General features: G+C 40.9%; 1 protein-coding gene across 1 annotated transcript in view; it reads left to right on the top strand.

Moving 5' to 3' along the window:
- The first annotated feature begins 734 nt into the window (after positions 1-734).
- LOC141343269 (GTPase IMAP family member 8-like) overlaps positions 735-21,210 on the top strand; it is a 36,178-nt gene continuing 15,702 nt past the window's right edge. Inside the window, exons 1-5 of the mRNA XM_073847862.1 lie at positions 735-1,401; positions 9,023-9,727; positions 13,136-13,840; positions 14,527-15,201; positions 21,001-21,206. Of these exons, the coding sequence (XP_073703963.1) occupies positions 735-1,401; positions 9,023-9,727; positions 13,136-13,840; positions 14,527-15,201; positions 21,001-21,206 (2,958 nt within the window). The remainder of the gene's footprint in view (positions 1,402-9,022; positions 9,728-13,135; positions 13,841-14,526; positions 15,202-21,000; positions 21,207-21,210) is intronic.

Genomic DNA, 21,210 nt, shown 5'->3' with positions numbered 1-21,210 from the left:
TGAACATGCATGTCAGATTTGATCTGTGACAACAACATTTTGCATATGTGCCAAGCCAACAGTCTTTTGGTCTACTGGTTAAACAACTTTCATTTTAAATGTGTTTGTGCTTCACCTTGAATAAATATGGCTAATAAAGAACTGCACAAAATATGCAGCCTAGATTCTACACTGTTGAGAAAAACACATCAGAAATACAGATTCAAGGTGCATTAGATAGTGGTGGTAGAGAATAGTTAGTAGTGAATAGTTAGTGGTAGTTTATTTGTGTTGTTGGTAAGGTGCTCCACACCTGTCAATAACAAAATAAATAATAAAAATAGTCACTTGGTCAAAAATTATCACTGAAAAACTTGACTCACCTAGAGAAGCTAGTTCAAATTCTTTGAAGAATTTGAACGTGCTGTTGATTCACTATCACCACTATCTAATGCACCTTGAATTTGTACTTCTGATAATGTTTTTCTCAAAAGTGTAGAATCTAGACTGCTTATTTTGTGCAGTTCTGGGCTGATATTCTCAGAATGTGCCTGAGTACATTCTTCATACCTCGTATTCCAAAGTGAACTTAAATCAGATTGATTCTTACATTTTCTCTGCACTTGGTGTGCATTCAGTGTGTACTGGTTCACATCATTTTGTTTTTTTGTAACTATTATGAACTATTCCTTTAATATATACATTATTGGTTTGCAGGAGACACTCAACACCTCTCAGAGCTGAGGATTGTGTTAATGGGTCACAGAAGAGCTGGTAAGAGTTCATCAGGAAACACAATCCTGGGCAGAGAAGAGTTTGACTTGAAGAGATCTGCTCAGTGTGTGAGTAGACATGGAGAAGTAGCAGACAGACACATCACTGTCATTGAAGCTCCAGGATGGTGGAGGAATATACCTGCAGAGGAAAGTCCAGAGATACTGAAGCAGGAGATTTTGCTCAGCATGTCTCTCTGTCCTCCAGGACCACACGCTGTACTACTGGTCATACGTGCAGACACTAGATTTAAAGATTATGTGGGAAAAGTAATGCAGGGGCATCTGGATCTTTTCAGTGAGAGAATCTGGAATTACGTTATAGTGCTGTTCACTCATGGAGACTCTCTGTTAGACACATCTATAGAGCAGCACATCGAGAGTGAAGGGAAGGATCTCCAGTGGCTACTGGACAAATGTGGGAACAGGTATCATGTTCTCAACAATCAGAACAGGAGTGATAACACTCAGATCAAGGAGCTGCTGGAGAAGATTGAGAAGACAGTGGAACAAAACAACGGCTGCTGTTTTGAACTAGACAGAAAGTTTTTACATGACATGAAAGAAAGAAGGAAATCAGAGGAAGAGAGAGCAAAAGAACAAATGGAGATGATAAGAAAACAGAGAGAAAACATCAGATTACAAATGGGTGAGTAAAAATCTTGACAACAGCACAAAAATCATATATCTTTTTTTTTTCTCAATGTTCTGATCTTCATATTGGTCTAAACATGTAAACTGAGGGGGAAAAAATTTATCCCCTGCTGGTTTTGTACGTTTGCCCACTGACAAAGAAATTATCAGTCTATAATTTTAATGGTAGGTTTATTTAAACAGTGAGAGACAGAATAACAACAACAAAAAAATGGAAAAAACACATTGCAAAAAAGTTATAAATTCTTTTGCATTTTAATGAGTGAAATACGTATTTCAAAACCCTTTGGCCACCAGGTTTGCACAAATCTGAGAAAGGATTTTGTCCCACTCCTCTTTGCAGATCCTCTCCAAGTTATTAAGGTTTTGAGGCTGATGTTTGGCAACTCAAACCAGATCTTCTAAGGAATTAAGATCTGGAGACTGGCTTGGCCACTCCAAGACCTTAATATGCTACTTCTTGAGACACTATTTTGTTGCCTTTGCCGTGTGTTTTTGGTCATTGTAATGCTGGAATGCCCATCCACGGCCCATTTTCAATGCCTGTACATGTACTTTCTTGAGCAGGGGGACCTGCACGGCATAGTGTGTTACCAATTGTTTTCTTGGTGACTATGGTCCCAGCTGCCTTGAGATCATTGACAAGATCCTCCCGTTTAGTTCTGGGCTGATTACTCACCGTTCTCATGATCATTGAAACTCCACGAGGTGAGATCTTGCATGGAGCCCCAGACCGAGGGAGATTGACAGTTATTTTGTGTTTCTTCCAACTCAAATATTTTTTTCACTCACTGCAGTTGGTCAATATCACTGTTTTTTTTTTTTAAGTAGCTAAACTTAAAATTTTGCTTTTAGTAGAGAGGCAGCTGCAGAACACTTGTGAGCCACACAGGCTCAGTCAATTCACACGCAGAATTGCAGTGGTGTAGCACACAAAGGCGAATATGCAGGCAGACAGCCTTTTAGTAATTTCTAAAGCTCAGTCTAAGAACAGGTACATAGGTAAACACAATCATAACACACACAAGACTAAACAATGATACCAGACAATGATAATAAGGTAAACACAGCTGCACAGACCAACTCAGTCTAATCAGTTACTAAGACAACTAAATACTGGCGGGAACTAGAACAAAAGAAACTGACTAGAAACAAAACTTAACTAAAAGAAAAAAAGGACTAAACTAACTAAACTAAACTGCATATCAATGGCTCAAGCCTCTGATATAATGTTTTTGAATTAGCAATGAACAGAGGCATGCAATTATGTTTAAATAAAACAACACTGAACACTGTCTTGCTGTGTTAATGTAACAATGGGAGACTGGAGAGCGACGTGTGGATCCAAATGCAGGCTTTATTGGAAGAAACGTGGTCAAACAATGCAGGGTCAGAGATAGCAAACAACAATGGCAGAGATAATCCAGAGAGTAATCCGTAAAACAGGCGTGGGTTGAAATCCAGAGGGGCAGTCCAAAGTAACAAACAAACAAACAAGACAAACTACGATTAAACTAATACTCAAAACAAAACAAGGAATAAACTAAGAAACTAGGAAACACGGAACAAGGCACGGAGAATCAGGGAAAACGCTTGGCATGTAGCTAGGAGCAAACAATACTTCGCGGTGTGTGTGTGTTCTGAGCATGCTTTATGGCTGACAAACAGGAAGTAACCAGCGAAGCAGCAGAGGGAGCAGCAACAGTCAGTGAGGGGCAGGGCTCCCTCTGCTGGCCTGGTGTGACATAGCGCCCCCCCCAAGGAGCGGCTTCCAGACGCTCCAACGGGAACAACAGAAAAACAGTCCAGGGGAGCGGTGGGGGGGAAGCAAGGGAACAAAGGAGGGCCAGGTCCATGCGGCGGTAGAGGATCCAGAGGCTGAGGCAGGACCGGCAGATCAGGAGGAGCTGAGGACCCCCACGGCGGGAAATGTGGGAGCGAGGGTACCCACGGCAGAGCAGACGACCACCAAAGCCAGACCGTAATCCTACAGAGTGAGGCAGCCCACCAGGGCGGAGCAGAGGAAGCAGGAGCCCTCCAGGGAGGAGCAGGAGGCGCAGAAGCCATCCAGGGCGGAACAGGAGGTGCAGAAGCCCTCCAGGGCGGAACAGGAGGCGCACAAGCCCTCCAGGGCGGAACAGGAGGCGCACAAGCCCTCCAGGGCGGAGCAGGAGGCGCAGGAGCCCTCCAGGGCGGAACAGGAGGCGCAGGAGCCCTCCAGGGCAGAACAGGAGGCGCAGAAGCCCTCCAGGGCGGACCAGGCAGACGCGTCATGGACTGGGACCTGGGTAGAGCAGAGACAGAGGAGGCAGACAGAGCAAGGAGAGAAGCAGAGAGTTCATGGGAGAACGCCGCCTCCATAGCCATGACTAGGCAGACAAGGTCTTCAAAGATGGCTTCCATAGCCATAACAGGGACGACAGGAAGTCTAGGTGGTGCAGGCAGAGCAGAGAATTCCGCAATGCACGCCACCTCCAAAAGAGGTATAGGCGCAGCGGAGATGTGGACAGATGAGGCCTCTGAAACGCAGTGTGCAGCCCACACACTCAAAATGGCAATAGCCATTACAGGTAATGCAGTAGTAAGTGGAAGGCCCATCGGGTTTGTGGGCGTGTGGCCTGGGAGCGTTGGCTCTGCGTGGCCTGGGAGCGTTGGCCCTGCGTGGCTTGGGAGCGTTGGCCCTACGTGGCTTGGGAGCGTTGGCCCTGCGTGGCTTGGGAGCGAAGGCTCTGGACGCTCGGGGGAGATGTGACTTGGTTCTGGGCGCTCGGGTGAGACGTGACTTGGCTCAGGAAGAGCTGCTTGACTTGGCTCAGGAAGAGCTGCTTGACTTGGCTCAGGAAGAGCTGCTTGGCTTGGCTCAGGAAGAGCTGCTTGGCTTGACTCAGGGAGTACTGCTTGACTTGACTCAGCAGGAACCGCTGCAATGATATGACTTGACTTTGTAGAAACATCAGCTGTGACATGACTTGACCTTGCAGGAACAGCAGCTGTGACTTGACTTGACAAGAACAGCAGCTGTAACTTGACTTGACTTGACAGGAGCAGTGACGGTGACGTGACTTGACTTGACAAAAACAGCAGCTGGAACTTGACTTGACTTGACAGGAATAGCAGCTGTAACTTGACTTGACTTGTCAGGAGCAGTGACTGTGACGTGAACAGGCTGTGGCTTGGCTGATGTGACGTTAGTAGTCGCTGGCTTGGCTGACGTGGTGTTAGCAGATGCTGGCTTGGCTGACGTAGCGTTAGCAGATGCTGGCTTGGCTGACGTAGCGTTAGCAGGTGCTGGCTTGGCTGGTGCTGACTGTAAGAGACCGACCGTTCTGTCTGACAGCAGTGGAGGGTCCTCCAAGCTGAATATTAGTCTTTGATATGCCACGGAAACGTGAGGGTCTGATGCAGCAGCCACCATTTTGGCGACAGACTCAGGCGTGGCGGCGGCCATCTTGTGCAGTAGCTCTGGTGTGGCGGCCATCTTGACCGGGAACTCAGGAACGGAGGCCATTTTGTGAGCGGGCTTTGGGACGGTGGCCATCTTGTGAACAGACTCAGGAAGGGTGGCAATCTTGTGAACAGGCTCAGGAAGGGCAGCCATCTTGTGAGCAGACTCGGGAAGGACGGCCATCTTGTGAGCAGGCTCAGGAAAGGCAGCCATCTTGTGAACAGGCTCAGGAAAGGCAGCCATCTTGTGAACGGGCTTAAGGCTGGCAGACATCTTGTGCTGTGGCTCTGAGCTAGCAGACATCGTGTGCTGTGCCTCTAGGCTGGCAGACATCTTGTGCTGTGGCTCTAGGCTAGCAGACATCTTGTGCTGTGGCTCTGAGCTAGCAGACATCGTGTGCTGTGGCTCTGAGCTAGCAGACATCTTGTGCTGTGGCTCTGAACTAGCAGACATCTTGTGCTGAGGGTCTGGGCTAGCAGACATCTTGTACTGTGGCTCCTCTAAAACACCCACAGTTAGCGGTGAGCCACATAGCAACAACGCATACTGCATACAGTCCTGTAGCAAGCAGTTAAATTCCCCTCCAGGCAGCATTGATTTGGCCGGTTCATTAAGTCCATAACGAAATAAGGCCTTAAGCCACGCCTCATCGTAAAATGGTATTTGAGATGAACACTTAAGGAACTGGTGAACATATTCCTCAATGGGGAGGTTTCGCTGTCGTAGGAGCAGAAGCTGGTCGATTGGGTCCATGTTGTGATGCTGGTGAATAAAGCTGCTGGATCCGGGTGTGGCGAAGTATTCTGTAACAATGGGAGACTGGAGAGCGACGTGTGGATCCAAATGCAGGCTTTATTGGAAGAAACGTGGTCAAACAATGCAGGGTCAGAGATAGCAAACAACAATGGCAGAGATAATCCAGAGAGTAATCCGTAAAACAGGCGTGGGTCGAAATCCAGAGGGGCAGTCCAAAGTAACAAACAAACAAACCAAAACTACGATTAAAGTAATACTCAAAACAAAACAAGGAATAAACTAAGAAACTAGGAAACACGGAACAAGGCACGGAGAATCAGGGAAAACGCTTGGCATGTAGCTAGGAGCAAACAATACTTCGCGGTGTGTGTGTGTTCTGAGCATGCTTTATGGCTGACAAACAGGAAGTAACCAGCGAAGCAGCAGAGGGAGCAGCAACAGTCAGTGAGGGGCAGGGCTCCCTCTGCTGGCCTGGTGTGACAGTTAACTATAGAAATAATGGAGGTCAAGGTTTTTTTATTAGTACCCAAAGGTAAATTTGTTTGCAGACAGGAGATTAAGCAATCCATACTTCAGACAATCTAGAAAACATTGAACACACTGTAAACATTATAAAATAATAATAAATAATGCTGCTATTTTTATTCACTAATTCTATCACTGCAAGTACAAATGTATTTTTATGTTGTCTATGTCTCCACTAGACACTCCACTTTTTCCTGCCTGCTCACCTTTGCCTTTTGGATTATTCCTGTGTATGTTGACTGATCGGACTGCTACTCTGGTTTTGACCCTCTGCCTACCTTTATGTTTTTGTTTCCTAAGTCTGCTGTTAATGAACCTCTGTATATGGATTCTAACTTGGCCTCAGCATCCTCATTAGAGAATACTTCACCACAAATGAATCCAGCGGAAGTTTCAAATCTGCAAGCGGTGTTCGCTTATCAAAGCGAAATATTAAAAGGTTATCAAGAGCAGCTTACTAAACTCCAGTCGGTCAGTTAACATCTGACTCACTACATCTGATCACAGTAAGCTTTGCTCCTCCTGATAAGTTTGATGGATCTGCTGAGCAATGTAGAGGCTTTATTCGTCAAGTCAGAATCTAATTTGATCATCAAGGGGACAAGTTTGAGTCTAAAGAAAAGAAGTGTTATTGATTGGTAAAGCAATGGACTGGGCTGGAGCAGTTTGGGACAGAGACATGCTGTTCAGAACTTCTGTTGACTATTTCATCCAACAACTGCGAAAAGCCATTGAATATCCCACCGTGGGCAAGGATATGTCAGCTCAGATTCTCCACATCTCACAAGGCCACCACAATGCTACTGAGTATGCTGTGGAATTCAGACTGCTCACTGCACAAAGTGAATGGAATAATATATAACTTTAAAAAGTTGTGTTTCAATGAAGCCTTACAGTCGAGCTGCAGATCAAACTGGCTTGTTAAGTGGAGAAAGTATCCATTTCTGAATTTTTTGACTCTTGACATAAAAATGATAACGTCATTACACAAGCTCCGAGATGAAAGAGTGTAGGAGAAATCCAACGCTACCCACCAATTCTTTCACTAACTGTAACCACAATTGAAGGTAAACCAAGCAACGAACCTATGAAACTCTGTTTCTTGAGGCTATCTAAAGAGGAGAGGATGAGGCGTCAACAGCTCCACTTGTGCTTTGTTGAAGTGAGGCAGGCCATCGCAACCCTGGATTTCCACACATGATCCAAGCAGCCCTTGGTTGATGTCACAATAAAATTTCAGTACCTTCTTCCTCCTGTACTCTCAGCTCTTGAACAACTTTGTGAAGCCATCATTTACACCAAGCTTGAGTTATGATGTGCCTACAACCTGATCAGAATCAAGGAGGGCGATGAATGGAAAACTGATTTTCTCACCACTGTAGGGCACTAGGTTATGCCGTATGGGCTTGCCAATGTATCTGCTGTCTTCCAGTCTTTCATTATTGAGATCTTCAGGATCTGCTGAACCAGTATGTAGTTTCCTACATTGATGACATCTTGATCTACTCCAAGTCTGAAACAGAACATATCAACCATATCAGAACTGTTCTCTCTTGTTTGCTGGAAATCCATCTATACATTAAGGCTAAAAAGTGTGAATTCCATGTAAGGCAAATGTCACTTCTGGGCTACCATATCAGCAAGGATTCAAGCTGGATAAAACCAAAGCGAAGGCAGTCACAGAATGGCCTCACCCTCCATGGGGAAAGAACACCATAGATTTCTGGGTTTCACTAAGTTCTATAGATATTTTATTTGAAAATACAACATGGTTGCTTGCCCATTAACAGTTCTCCTGAAAGGAAAGCCTTCAAAGTTAAAATGGACAGAGGAGGCCAACAATGCTTTCAACACTCTGAAAGAAAGATTCATCACAGCACAGATTTTGTAATTCCACACTAGCAGAGGGAGCCTTCATTTGAGTACTGACTGTGTTCTGCTCCCTCTGCAATCATTTCCTGTTTGGCTGCTATATAGCCAGAGACTGTGCATATGCTCCTTGTGAATTATTGCCAGTCCCACTGCCTTACCAAGCATTTTCCCTGTTATTCTGCCTGTCTGCCTTTTATTCTGATTCTGCCTTTTTACCTGATTATCGATTGCCTGGATTATCCCCTTTGTTTTGGTAGCCTCGTTGGACTGATCTTTCTGTTTGGACCTTTTTCCTGCTTGCTTACCTTTGCCTTTTGGATTATCCCTGTGTATATTGACGGATTGGACAGCTACTCTGGTTTTGACGGTCCTATTTCTTAAGTCTATAGATTCCAAGTTGGCCTCAGCATCCTCATTACACATAGAAAATTGACTTAATCACTTCAGTTTCAGCTTCACTTAAGTACTTCAGACCAAGACAAACATCTTCCAAATGGAGACAGGAACTAACAACTGGAATTTGCATTGATCAAGTCCTAGACATGAGAGTTCACACCTTTTGGGGACAGATGGTAATTTGCATGAAATACACTGGGAAGTGGCACACCCTCTACAGTAAGCAACATATCTCTAAACAAGTGGTTCCCAACCATGTTCCCGGAGGCCCCCCAACACTGCATGTTTTCCAACAACTTTTTCTGTAGACTAGCCGTAACTGCTTTAGACATCCAATGTTTCTTATTAGGGTAGATCTTAATCTAACTGACTTCAGAATCTTAAAGGAACACTCCACTTTTTTTCATTCTCCTACTCATCCCTCACAAAAAAAGTGGAGTGTTCCTTTAAATTATTGAAAAATAATGCACACCTGAGGTTTAACAGCCATAGCCCATCATCAATTTTACTGCAGAACTTACTTTTATTATTTAGAGATTTTATTAAGCATATGTAGAGCAGATATTTAGAGATTTTCAGTACAATATCACTTTGTGTAAATGTGTTTCGTTGTTTGTTTCAGGTGACACCCAACATCTCTCAGAGGTCAGGATTGTGTTACTAGGCAATAGAGCTGTTGGGAAGAGTTCAGTAGGAAACACCATTTTGGGCAGAGAGGAGTTTGACTTAAAGAGATCTGCTCATTGTGTGAGGAGACATGGAGAAGTAGCAGACAGACGCATCACTATCATTGAAGCTCCGGGATGGTGGAGGAATAAACTAGTAGAAGAAAATTCTCAGTTACTGAAGCAGGAGATTTTGCTCAGCGTGTCTCTCTGTCCTCCAGGACCACACACCGTACTACTTCTCATTCGAGCAGACACTAGATTTAAAAAGACTGAGAGAGAGGCATTGCAAGGATATCTGGATCTTCTCGGTAAGAGAGTCTGGAGTCACACTATAGTGCTTTTCACATATGGAGACACACTGTTAGACACATCTATTGAGCAGCATATTGAGAGTGAAGGGAAAGATCTCCAGTGGCTGCTGTATAGCTGTGGGAGCAGGTATCATGTTCTCAACAATCAGAACAGGAGTGATGACACTCAGATCAAGGAGCTGCTAGAGAAGATTGAGGAAACGGCAGCACAAAACAATGGCTGCAATTTTGAAATAGACAGAAAGATTTTTCAGGAGCTAAAAGAGAGAAGAGAAACAGCGATGGAGAGAGCAAAAGAACGAATGAAGATGATGGAAAAACTGAAAGAATGTATTTCACCACAGATGAGTGAGTAGAAATTTACTTTATATGAATAAAAAAACAGAGAAACTCATACTGGCCATGGGGAGGGCTCCAAGCTTTGAATTTAGTCTGAACTCAGATAACTTACCCAAATCCCAAGCTGGGATAGGAATAGTTATGAATCAGGAGTTGCAGAAGGGATGCCAGAAAAATGTCATTGTCAGCAAGTTCCAGCAACTGCAGAGCTTGGCCCATCTTGGTTACCTCAGGTCTGGTACTTTAAGCACTCCCAAGTGCAGTAGCTGTCGTTTCAGAGCCTCTTCATGTTGTTGCTGCCACTCCAGAGTCTCTTCACAAGGTGGCTGTCAGTCCAGAGTCAGAGAGAGCCTCCAGCCGTCATGAATGTCACGGCACAGTTTTCAGCCATCACAGATGCCTCTCCTGTGTTGTAAACTACCTCACAACAAAAATGAACAGCCTCACAGGAAACACAAATAACACTCAACCACTCATAAGATGTAGTAAGATACTGGTCTTAAATAAAAAAATGTCAAAATAAGAGACTTATAGGCTGATTTATACTTCTGTGTTGAACCGATGCCGTTGCTATGCCGTAGGCTGTGCACACACTCCGACACAACCACTGGAGCATACCACCTGTATACAGTGCATCCAGAAAGTATTCACAACACTTCACTTTTTCCACATTTTATGTTACAATTTGCAAAATCCAAAATAGATTAAATTATTTACCTCGAAATTCTACAAACAAAACCCCATAATGACAATGTGAAAGAAGTTTGTTATAAATCTTTGCAAATTTATAAAAAGAAAAAAAAGAAAAAAAAAATCACATTTACATACAGTAAGTATTCACAGCCTTTGCCATGACGTCCAAAATTGAGCTCAGGTGCATCCTGTTTCCACTGATCATCATTGAGATGTTTCTACAACTTGATTGGAGTCCAACTGTGGTAAATTCAGTTGATTGGACATGATTTGGAAAGGCACATATCTGTCTATATAAGGTCCCACAGTTAACGGTGCATGTCAGAGCACAAACTAAGCGATGAAGTCCAAGGAATTGACTGTAGGCCTCCGAGAACAGGGTTTTATCGAGGCACAGATCTGCGGAAGGGTACAGCATTAAAGGTCCCAATGAGCACAGTGGCATCTATCATCTGTAAATGGAAGAAGTTTGAAACCATCAGGACTCTTCCTAGAGCGGGCCGCCTGGCCAAACTAAGCAATCAGGGGAGAAGGGCCAAGAACCTGATTGTCACTCTGAAAGAGTTCTAGCATTTCTTTGTGAAGAGATGAGAATCTTCCAGATGAGAACTACACCAATGAGGCCTGTATGGTAGAGTGGCCAGACAGAAGATACTCCTTAGTAAAAGGCACGTGACACCTGGAACTTGCCAAAAGGCACTTGAAGGACTTTTTTTGGAACTTGAAGGACTTGAAGAATTTTGTTTTTAATGGTCTGAAAGTCCTTCAAGTGCCTTTTGGCAAGTTCCAGGTGGGCTTGACAATGCTGTACCCTTCTGCAGATCAGGCACAAGCGTCATGTCTGGAGGAAACCAGGCACTGCTCATCACCTGGCCAATACCATCCCTACAGTGAAGCATAGTGGTTGCAGTATCATGCTGTGGGAATGTTTTTTTAGCAGCAGAAACTTGGAGAGTAGTCAGGATTGAGGGAAAGATAAATGCAGCAATGTACAGAGACATTCTTGATGAAAACCTGCTCCAGAGCACTCTGGACCTCAGACTGGGGTCAAGGTTTCATTTTTCAACAGGACAAAGACCCTAAGCACACAGCCAGGATAACAAAGGAGTGGCTACGGGACAACTCTGTGAATGTTTTTGAGTAGTCTAGCCAGAGCCCAGACTTGAACCCAAACTGAATATCTCTGGAGAGATCTGAAAATCGCTGTGCACCGACGCTCACCATCTAACTAGATTAAGCATGAGAGGTACTGCTAAGATGAATAGGAGAAATTGCCCAAAAATAGGTGTGCCAAGTATGTATTATCACACTCAAATAGACTTGAGGCTGTAATTGGTTCCAAAGTATTTCACCAAGGCTGTGAATACTGTGATTATAATAATAATAATAATTATTATTATTATTATTAATTAGCAAAAATTCCATACAAACTTTTCACATTCTCATTATGAGGTATTGTTTGTAGAATTATTAAAAATTATGAATTTAATCCATTTTGGAATAAGGCTGTAATATAACAAAATGTGGAAAAAGTGAAGTGCTGTGAATACTTTTTTCGGATACACTGTACATACATTTTCGCTGCAATAGGCTAGTGCAATTCCATAGTTTTGAGAGAGGTTTTCCTGAAATTTGATACTTTTCATCTGATGTCTGAGACTTGATTCTGATGGCTGAGAATGAAGTTTGTTTACCAGGTCTTACCTCCTTCAGACTCATCATCTCTCCTATCTCTGTGACTGCTTTGTACAAAAAAAATTCTGATGTCCATCCATAGGAGCCAATAATGTTTTAGTCAAAATAAGACAATCATATTATTTAGAAACATACTTTAGTTTCGTCCAGTGCTTTAAGTGGAAATACAAAACTGCCGGTACTCATGATCCACAAGGTAAATTGCGTTCGGGGATGGGTGGGATCCTCTCCGGTGGAAATTGTGGGCACAGTGCCGGCCCGGAACAGCAGAAGAAGTCATGGTACGCTAAGGGGTTAAAGTGTAAAAGTGCTATTGTGGCACAATGCCTGCTTTCGGCCACTGGTTTCATTTTTTTTACGTCAGTTTGTTTTTGGTTACACTGTGTTGCTTTTACAAGCCTTGATTCGGTTGTTGCATATAGATAAAGCATTTCAAAATAATACATCATCATTTCTCAGAAACCCTCCACCTCCCCCAGCTCCTCCTGTATAGAACCTTATGATTTTATGTATGCCTGTTCATGCAGCAGCACATCCTGCATGCTGACAGCAGTCGGTCAATGTATATATTGGCAGTAGAAAGTTTTCATACTTGCTCTGAAGCAGCAATAAGAGCATCAGCAACAACAACATGCTAGTCCATCAAGACCAAAAGCATTGTCATATTCATTATTATGTTATTTCAAGAGTTATCACTGTTGAAAAAAAAAACAGCATATGCTGGTTAGGTATGTTTTGATGCTGGGATGCTGGTTTTAGCTGGTTTATGCAGATCCTTTCCTGGTTAATGCTAGTCTTTAGCTGATTTATGCTGGTCCTTTGCTGGTTTATGCTGGTCCTTAGCTGGTTATGTAAACCAGCAAAGGGCCAGCATACCAGCATCAAAACACACTTCTCTTTAAATACAAACAAGACATTACTGAACAATTCTTAGTAATGTAAACTAATCTAACTTACATATTACACTTACATTTGCAGAGTTTTGCAGAGAGAAAACACAGAGAGTGTGTTTTATTCTGTTTGTTGCAGGTGATGCTCGACATCTCTCAGAGCTGAGGACTGTGTTAATGGGTTATAGAGGAGCTGGTAAGAGTTCATCAGGAAACACAATCCTGGGCAGAGAGGAGTTGGACTTGAAGAGATCTGCTCAGTGTGTGAGTAGACATGGAGAAGTAGCAGACAGACATATTACTGTCACTGAAGCTCCGGGATGGTGGATAAACATACCTGTACAGGAAAGCCCAGAGATACTGAAAGAAGAGATTTTGCTCAGTGTGTCTCTGTGTCCCCCAGGACCACACGCTGTACTACTGATCATACGTGCAGACACTAGATTTAAAGAGACTGAAAGAAAAGCACTGCAGGGACATCTGGATCTTCTCGGTCAGAGAGTCTGGAGTCACATTATAGTGCTGTTCACTTGTGGAGACTCTCTGTTAGACACATCTATAGAGCAGCTAATTGAAAGTGAAGGGCAGGGTCTCCAGTGGCTGCTGGACAAATGTGGGAACAGGTATCACGTTCTCAACAATCAAAACAGGAATGACGACACTCAGATCAAGGAGCTGCTAGAAAAGATTGAGGAGACAGTTGCACAAAACAACGGCTGCCATTTTGAAATAGACACAAATATGCTACAGAAGATGAATGAGAAAAGAAGAGCAGTGGAAGACAGAGCAGAAGAACGAATGAAGAGGATGAAAAAACAGAGAGAGGACATCAGATCACAGATGGGTGAGTGAATCTTGATTTATATGGCCAAAATATGGTTTATGGTATTCTTTTTGCTTTCACTTTCATTTTGTTATATGCAGGTAAATATGCATTCATCTTTAATTAATTGCTGAAGATTGTCTCGAACAAAATAACTACTCTTACATGTACTAATGCATTTGAGCATGTAGCAAAGTAAAAGTGGATTACTGAAAACATAGAAAAACATCAACACTTGAAAAAAGAAATTTGTTCTCCACTACACCTTCTTTGCATACATAATAGTCACGGAAGTTTGCTGTCGTAATATCATCAGAAATGAGTTCCCAGCTAGTTTAGCATTTGCACATGTGCTCCGTGGTATTACTGCTCCTGCTTCGGCCATATTACGGCAGCAAACTTCCTTGACTATTACGCCGGAATGGGAGTGTAGTTCCTAATCTTATCAGCCTAGAAAATTGAAGCTTTGCATTTCCACTGGTCTTTAGACACGATTAAACTACAGAAGAGTCAAGTTTAAAATAGGACAAATATTGAAACTCGTTGGTCATTTTTGAATGTGATGCTATTGGTCTAATATGATTCAGGGGTTGGAGAATGAGCCTATTTCCAAAAAAAAGTGTTCCTTTAAGATGTTTTGTGAATACAGGCTCAGATCACTTGCAGTATCATTTGAATAAGTTAATTTTGTTCTCTGTTTGTTGCAGGAGATGCCCAACATCTCTCAGATTTAAGTATTGTGTTAATGGGGCATAAATTTTCTGGTAAGAGTTCAGCTGGAAACACCATCCTGGGCAGAGAAGAAGATTTTGACTTGAAAAGATCTGCTCGTTGTGTGAGAAGACATGGAAAAGTAGCAGACAGACACATAACTGTCATTGAAGCTCCAGGATGGTGGCTGAATGAACCTGTAAAGCTTAGCTCTGAGTTACTGAAACAAGAGATTTTGCTCAGTGTGTCTCTGTGTCCCCCTGGACCACATGTTGTACTACTGCTGCTGGTACGTGCGGATACTAGTTTTAAATATATGAGAGAAGTAATGCAGGGGTATCTGGATCTTCTTGGTGAGAGAGTCTGGAGTTACACTATAGTGTTGTTCACTCATGGAGACTCTCTGTTAGACATATCTATAGAGCAGCACATCGAACATGAAGGGCAGGAACTCCAGTGGCTGCTGGACAAATGTGGGAACAGGTATCATGTTCTCAACAATCAGAACAGGAGTGATGACACTCAGATCAAGGAGCTGCTGGAGAAGATTGAAGAGACAGTGGCACAAAACAACTGCCCTATTATTAGCCCTATTGAAATACAGGAGACGGATAATAGAATGAAATCGGAAGAGCAAATGCAACCATCTGATAGCATCAGATCACAGATAAGTCAGTATACAATATTTATCACAAATTTATTTTCTTGTCATTGGTTATAGCGCTCCATATGTATAGTACATTAAATATGTACAGTTCATTAAATAGTTAATTGTGTTCATCATGCTGGTGTAGACCCACACAGACTTCAGGATGAGCACTAACACATCTTCCAGGACAACTTTAGATTTTCTCAGATGGTCTTTGACCCAGGTACAGCCCTGCCTAACTTTACTAGGAAACCAGTAGCTGCAGGATGATTGCTGCTGGGTTTAGAAATTCATACAGAAATTAATTAGAATATGACATAATTCTGCAGTACTGTAAGTTAAGGTTCATCATCCGAATGGATCATCATACATATAGTTAATTCCGACATTCAGAGAATCTTGGATTAAGTTACACTTTTGTGTTTACATAAAATTTTACAATGGACTTGGATCCCACAAAAGTGTCTTTGTGCCTACTAATTGAGAATTAAAAGTGGGCCGAAATTCCACCAGTGAGAGACTAATAAAATCATACAGAAAATGATTACTTAATGTTATTGCTAAAAGTGGATTTAGAAGCAAGTGAATCATAGGGTGTACTCAGTTTGTCAACCACGGCTTTTCTATGTTGGCTTTGTTTTTGCATGTTTTCTAAGTAAATAATGACACAGTGTGATTTTTCATGTGTTGTTGTGAGGTTATATATATGAGCAATATCACACGAGTAGACGTGAGATATGGCTGTATATCGGCACTGCTGTGATTTGGCCATAGGCACAAGGCAGCAGGCCTACATCTACTTGTGTGATATTGCATTTATACAATAGTTTGATGGCACAAGTGTGTAAACACATAAAAAAACAACAGCAGAGTGTCTTTAACACCGTTTTGTGCAGAACTACTTCCGCCAGTGCATTTGTTAGCTGCGTCAAGCTGTTGTTGAAACTAAATATAACTTTCTAATGTTTCAGTATAAAAGCCTTTACTGAAATACGTCTTAATACTAAACACTTTTAAATAATATTATTTATATAAAATATTATTTATTGAATAATAATATTTGGTAATGCTTTATTTTAAGGTGTCTTTAATACAGAGTAATTATACCTAGTTAAGTGCTTAGTAGGTGTTGTTCTTACATGAAACAAAAACAGAGTAATTAGGTAATTAAAATAAAGTGTTACCTAATATTTAATAAATAACAACAACAGCCATCATAAAAGTTGCTAGGCAATTCAGTCAAAATTACACAGGCAGTGCTCTGATATACAGCATTGAATTTACATAAACATGATGACATTTTGCCAAAACGATTTGCTCTGGAACAAATAATAGATTAATGAGACCAAAGACTGCCTGTTAGATTTGCCCAAAACGAATTATATCTCCTGTTTAACCACTACAGAAACACCAGAGCCAGCGGTAAATTCCATAAGATCTGGGCAAGGTGAGACTGCTCTCGTAGGGGTTCATGAGTGCAGAACGGCCGTATATTGCATATTTGCATATTTCAACTATAAACAAGTACATTCTTGTCTGAAAACCTCTTAAAACTACATTCTGTGACACTAAAACAGTGATATTTATAACATGATACTTGCTGTAAGAAGTATCAATCAGATTCAAGGACCAGAAAGAACTGTTGTATAAATAAATATACAGTCGTGGCCAAAAGTTTTGAGAATTACATAAATATTGGAAATTGGAAAAGTTGCTGCTTAAGTTTTTATAATAGCAATTTGCATATACTCCAGAATGTTATGAAGAGTGATCAGATGAATTGCATAGTCCTTCTTTGCCATGAAAATTAACTTAATCCCGAAAAAAACTTTCCACTGCATTTCATTGCTGTCATTAAAGGACCTGCTGAGATCATTTCAGTAATCGTCTTGTTAACTCAGGTGAGAATGTTGACGAGCACAAGGCTGGAGATCATTATATCAGGCTGATTGGGTTAGAATGGAAGACTTTACATGTTAAAAGGAGGGTGATGCTTGAAATCATTGTTCTTCCATTGTTAACCATGATGACCTGCAAAGAAACGCGTGCAGCCATCATTGCGTTGAATAAAAATGGCTTCACAGGCAAGGATATTGTGGCTTCTAAGATTGCACGTAAATCAACAATTTATAGGATCATCAAGAACTTCAAGGAAAGAGGTTCAATTCTTGTTAAGAAGGCTTCAGAATAAAGAATGGTATCAAAACACCCTCCAACAGCAACTTCTTCCAACAATCCAACAACAGTTTGGTGAAGAACAATGCATTTTCCAGCATGATGGAGCACCGTGCCATAAGGCAAAAGTGATAACTAAGTGGCTCGGGGACCAAAATGTTGAAATTTTGGGTCCATGGCCTGGAAACTCCCCAGATCTTAATCCCATTGAGAACTTGTGGTCAATCCTCAAGAGGCGGGTGGACAAACAAAAACCCACTAATTCTGACAAACTCCAAGAAGTGATTATGAAAAAATGGGTTGCTATCAGTCAGGATTTGGCCCAAAAAAGTTGATTGAGAGCATGCCCAGTCGAATTGCAGAGGTCCTGAAAAAGAAGGACCAACACTGCAAATACTGACTCTTTGCATAAATGCCATGTAATTGTCGATAAAAGCCTTTGAAACGTATGAAGTGCTTGTAATTATATTTCAGTACATCACAGAAACAACTGAAACAAAGATCTAGAAGCAGTTTAGCAGCAAACTAATATTTGTGTCATTCTCAAAACTTTTGGCCACGACTGTATATATGACCTCATATCAATCAATATGTACTGAAAGTTAAGCACCTCCTTTTACTAAGTATTAAACCATCAAAATTATAAATAATAACAGATAAACATGGACAGTGTTTTTATAAATCTTACTTGAAACATCTGGATAATGATTTGAATTGAAAGTCACCTATCGATGATTAACTTGACATCAATCATTTTGCTTATTGCTTATTCCATTGGGTTGGCTACATAATTTTTCAGGAACATATTTAAAGTGTTTAAAATAAGAATTTTGTTCTAAAACAATTTTCAATATGTTTCTTTTTTTTTTTTTTTTTTTTTTTGCATTTTCCCAAGTGAGTGAAAATGAGAAGTTTGACGCATCGTCTCCAGGATATTCTGCTTACGGATCATTCAGATCACAATCAAAAGCAGACGGCAGGTCAATTTATGGGTCATCATGTTCCACAAACTCATTTCACACAAAAATATATGAGTCAGGGATCCCAAAAATGTATGACAGCATGGATTTAATACCACCATTAAGTGAGTGTCTTTTTTGTTTTATATGGCACTTTTCACCAGTACAGTACACAATACAGTATACTCTGGTGTCACATTACTGTTTATTATTATTAATCATTGGCTATTTTCAAATTCAAGTATTATCTAGTGGAGAAATAATGCATTACCTTTGGTACTGGCATATTATGCAAATTAATAGACACAATTTGGTAATACTTTATTTAAAAGGACCAATTCTCACAATTAACTAGCAATATTACAAGCTTAATGGCTGTTTATTAATACTTATAAAGCACATATTAATGACTTATTCTGCATGACCAAATTTTCCTCCATATTTTCCTGTTTCCTCCCCCCTTACCTAAATTGAACAACTAACTTATTAACTTTTAATAAGCAGAACATTATATGTTTATGAAGGGGAAACTCTGATTTAATAGTGTTTAATGTTTTCACAATTTTTTTTAATAGAATATTTAAAGTGAATTAAAATATTCTGTTTCTTTTTTTCCGCAGTGAGTGGAGATAAGAATTTGAATACATGGTCAATGGAAAGTTCTGCTTATGGCTCAATTGGATCACGAGCAGAGAGTGGTTCAGTTTATAGCTCATCACGCTCAGAAGTCTCAGCTCACAGCTCAAGATTCAGTTCTGCACAGCCCATTTCTGAGTCAAAAAGAACACAGCATGTGGCCAAGAAACATAAGCATGAAGAAGCTGAGAACACAAATGATTTTAAATAAATAAAAACTGGCCAGTGTAGGGATTGCCATATAATCTTAACTTTATAATTTGACATAGTATTATCTGTAACTATTAAAAAAAAAAAGATTTAAAGGTGCCCTATTATGCCAGTGTCCAGTGTCCTCAGAATGTGTCTCTGAAGTTTCAACTCAAAATAGGGGAGAGCGGGGGCAAAAGTAACGCGGGCCGAATGTAACAAAGTGATTTTCTCAGAGCCCACATTTGCATGCCAAGCTATGACAGCATGTTCAGCGCACAACCCTTGATGGAGTGCACAACCCATGATTTCACCACTGTTTCCCATGTTTAGGTCTGGAAAGCAGTTTTCAAATAAAGTAAGTAAATTACTGAAGCGGTACTTTTTTCTAATTACAAGTTGTGTTTCTTGTTTCATGTGTCATGCGTCAGTAATAATCAATCTACATGCTATTTAATGCTGTAACACATCCTGAGGTTTTGATTTGTCAGAGTTTTTCAGTATAAATCAGAAGTTCCTTCCTACAGTGACAAGTTATTATTTTGTCCCACAGCTAAAGTGGTGACTTTCTGTGTCTTGCAGCATGTATTAAAACATGTTAAAAATAACTGAATATGCCAAGAGTAAGGGTCAGAAAATTATGCTGAGAATTTATTTTATGCTAATTTCATTTCATTTTTATATAGTGTTGAAAAAAATGTTTTATAATATGGATTGACATTGCCAATAAAAATATATATTTTCTAAAAAATTCAAGTTTGTACTGTTGAGTTACTTTTGAAACATTTGATGAAACTAAAATTAAAGTGAAAATGTAATTTAATTTATTATTATTATTATTATTATTATTATTATTATTATTATTATTATTATTGTAAAAATAAAGGATAAACTACGTTTGAAGTTACATATTAACAAAGTCATAGTAGGGTATATTTAATAAAAAAGGATTAACACAAAAAATCTAGCTTGTATTGTTCTGTTACTTTTTAGTGCAGTGCAGAATAAATGCATGGATACAATGAAGATAATGGTAAACTGTCTTTAATACATCCATATAAGGGTAATCCATATCAGGCAAAATACAAACACAGGTAACATTACGACCGGACAACATGCACTGAACAGGGGTGCATTTCCCGTACAGTTTCAACATTCATGCGGCTGCCCTTAAAAGCACCACCTAGCTGGTCAGTACTATGGCCAAAACCATAGTACCTCCTTGCGTCCCAATGTTCATACTATCCATCCTAAATAGTATGTGAGAGTGTGTCCCAATGCATAGTATGCTGAAAAGAGCATGCCAAAAGTCCCCGGATGGTCTACTATTTCAGGTCGATTTTTGAAGTGTGGATCTGTACACACTCTAATGGCTAATATTACCCACAATCCATTGCGCTTTGGCAAAGGATTCAGTCTAGAACTACAAACACGAATAAAACGCGTAAAATAACTACAAGCATAGCAGATGTGTGCAACCAGCGGTTAGGTAGAGATGTTTAGAAAAAGGGGTTTAAGTTACTAATAATCAACATTTAACCTGGTAAAAATATTTATTTAATCTTATCTGTGTTATATTTAATCTGCAACAGCAATGTGAACTTTTATAAAAACCTGTTTGGTTGACCATGGAAGACCGGCGAATGGCAGATCAATGTGCTGCTTTTCTATCCAATACAGTAGGATGTTAAATTAAATTCCATGTCTCCTGAATACAAATAACCTGAGGTGTAAAACTACTATCAGAAGAAGTGAGGAATAAGTGGACTTTACAAGTGTGTCCAAACAGAAGGCTGTGGCATGTAGAAGGGAAGCAAAAAAGACTGGTGTGGGCATCAATTCAGTTCCTCCTCTGAATGCAGAGGAAGAGAAAGTTTTGGCAATCCTGGGGTCTGAGGCTTTGGAAGGGATCCTTGGAGGCATTGATGTATGTGCATCAACAAGGCCTTTGCCTTCAAAGTTGAGCCCTTCAGCATCAGGCTTTTCCAGTCTGGCCATCAAACATCAGGCCTCCTCCAGTCTGGCCATCCAACATCAGGCCTCCTCCAGTCTGGCCCTTCAGCATCAGGCCT

Source organism: Garra rufa, chromosome 9 (assembly GCF_049309525.1).
Source record: "Garra rufa chromosome 9, GarRuf1.0, whole genome shotgun sequence".
NCBI lineage: Eukaryota > Metazoa > Chordata > Actinopteri > Cypriniformes > Cyprinidae > Garra > Garra rufa.
The sequence above is the reverse complement of the archived record's forward strand: the minus strand, read 5'-3'. Positions and strand labels throughout refer to the sequence as shown.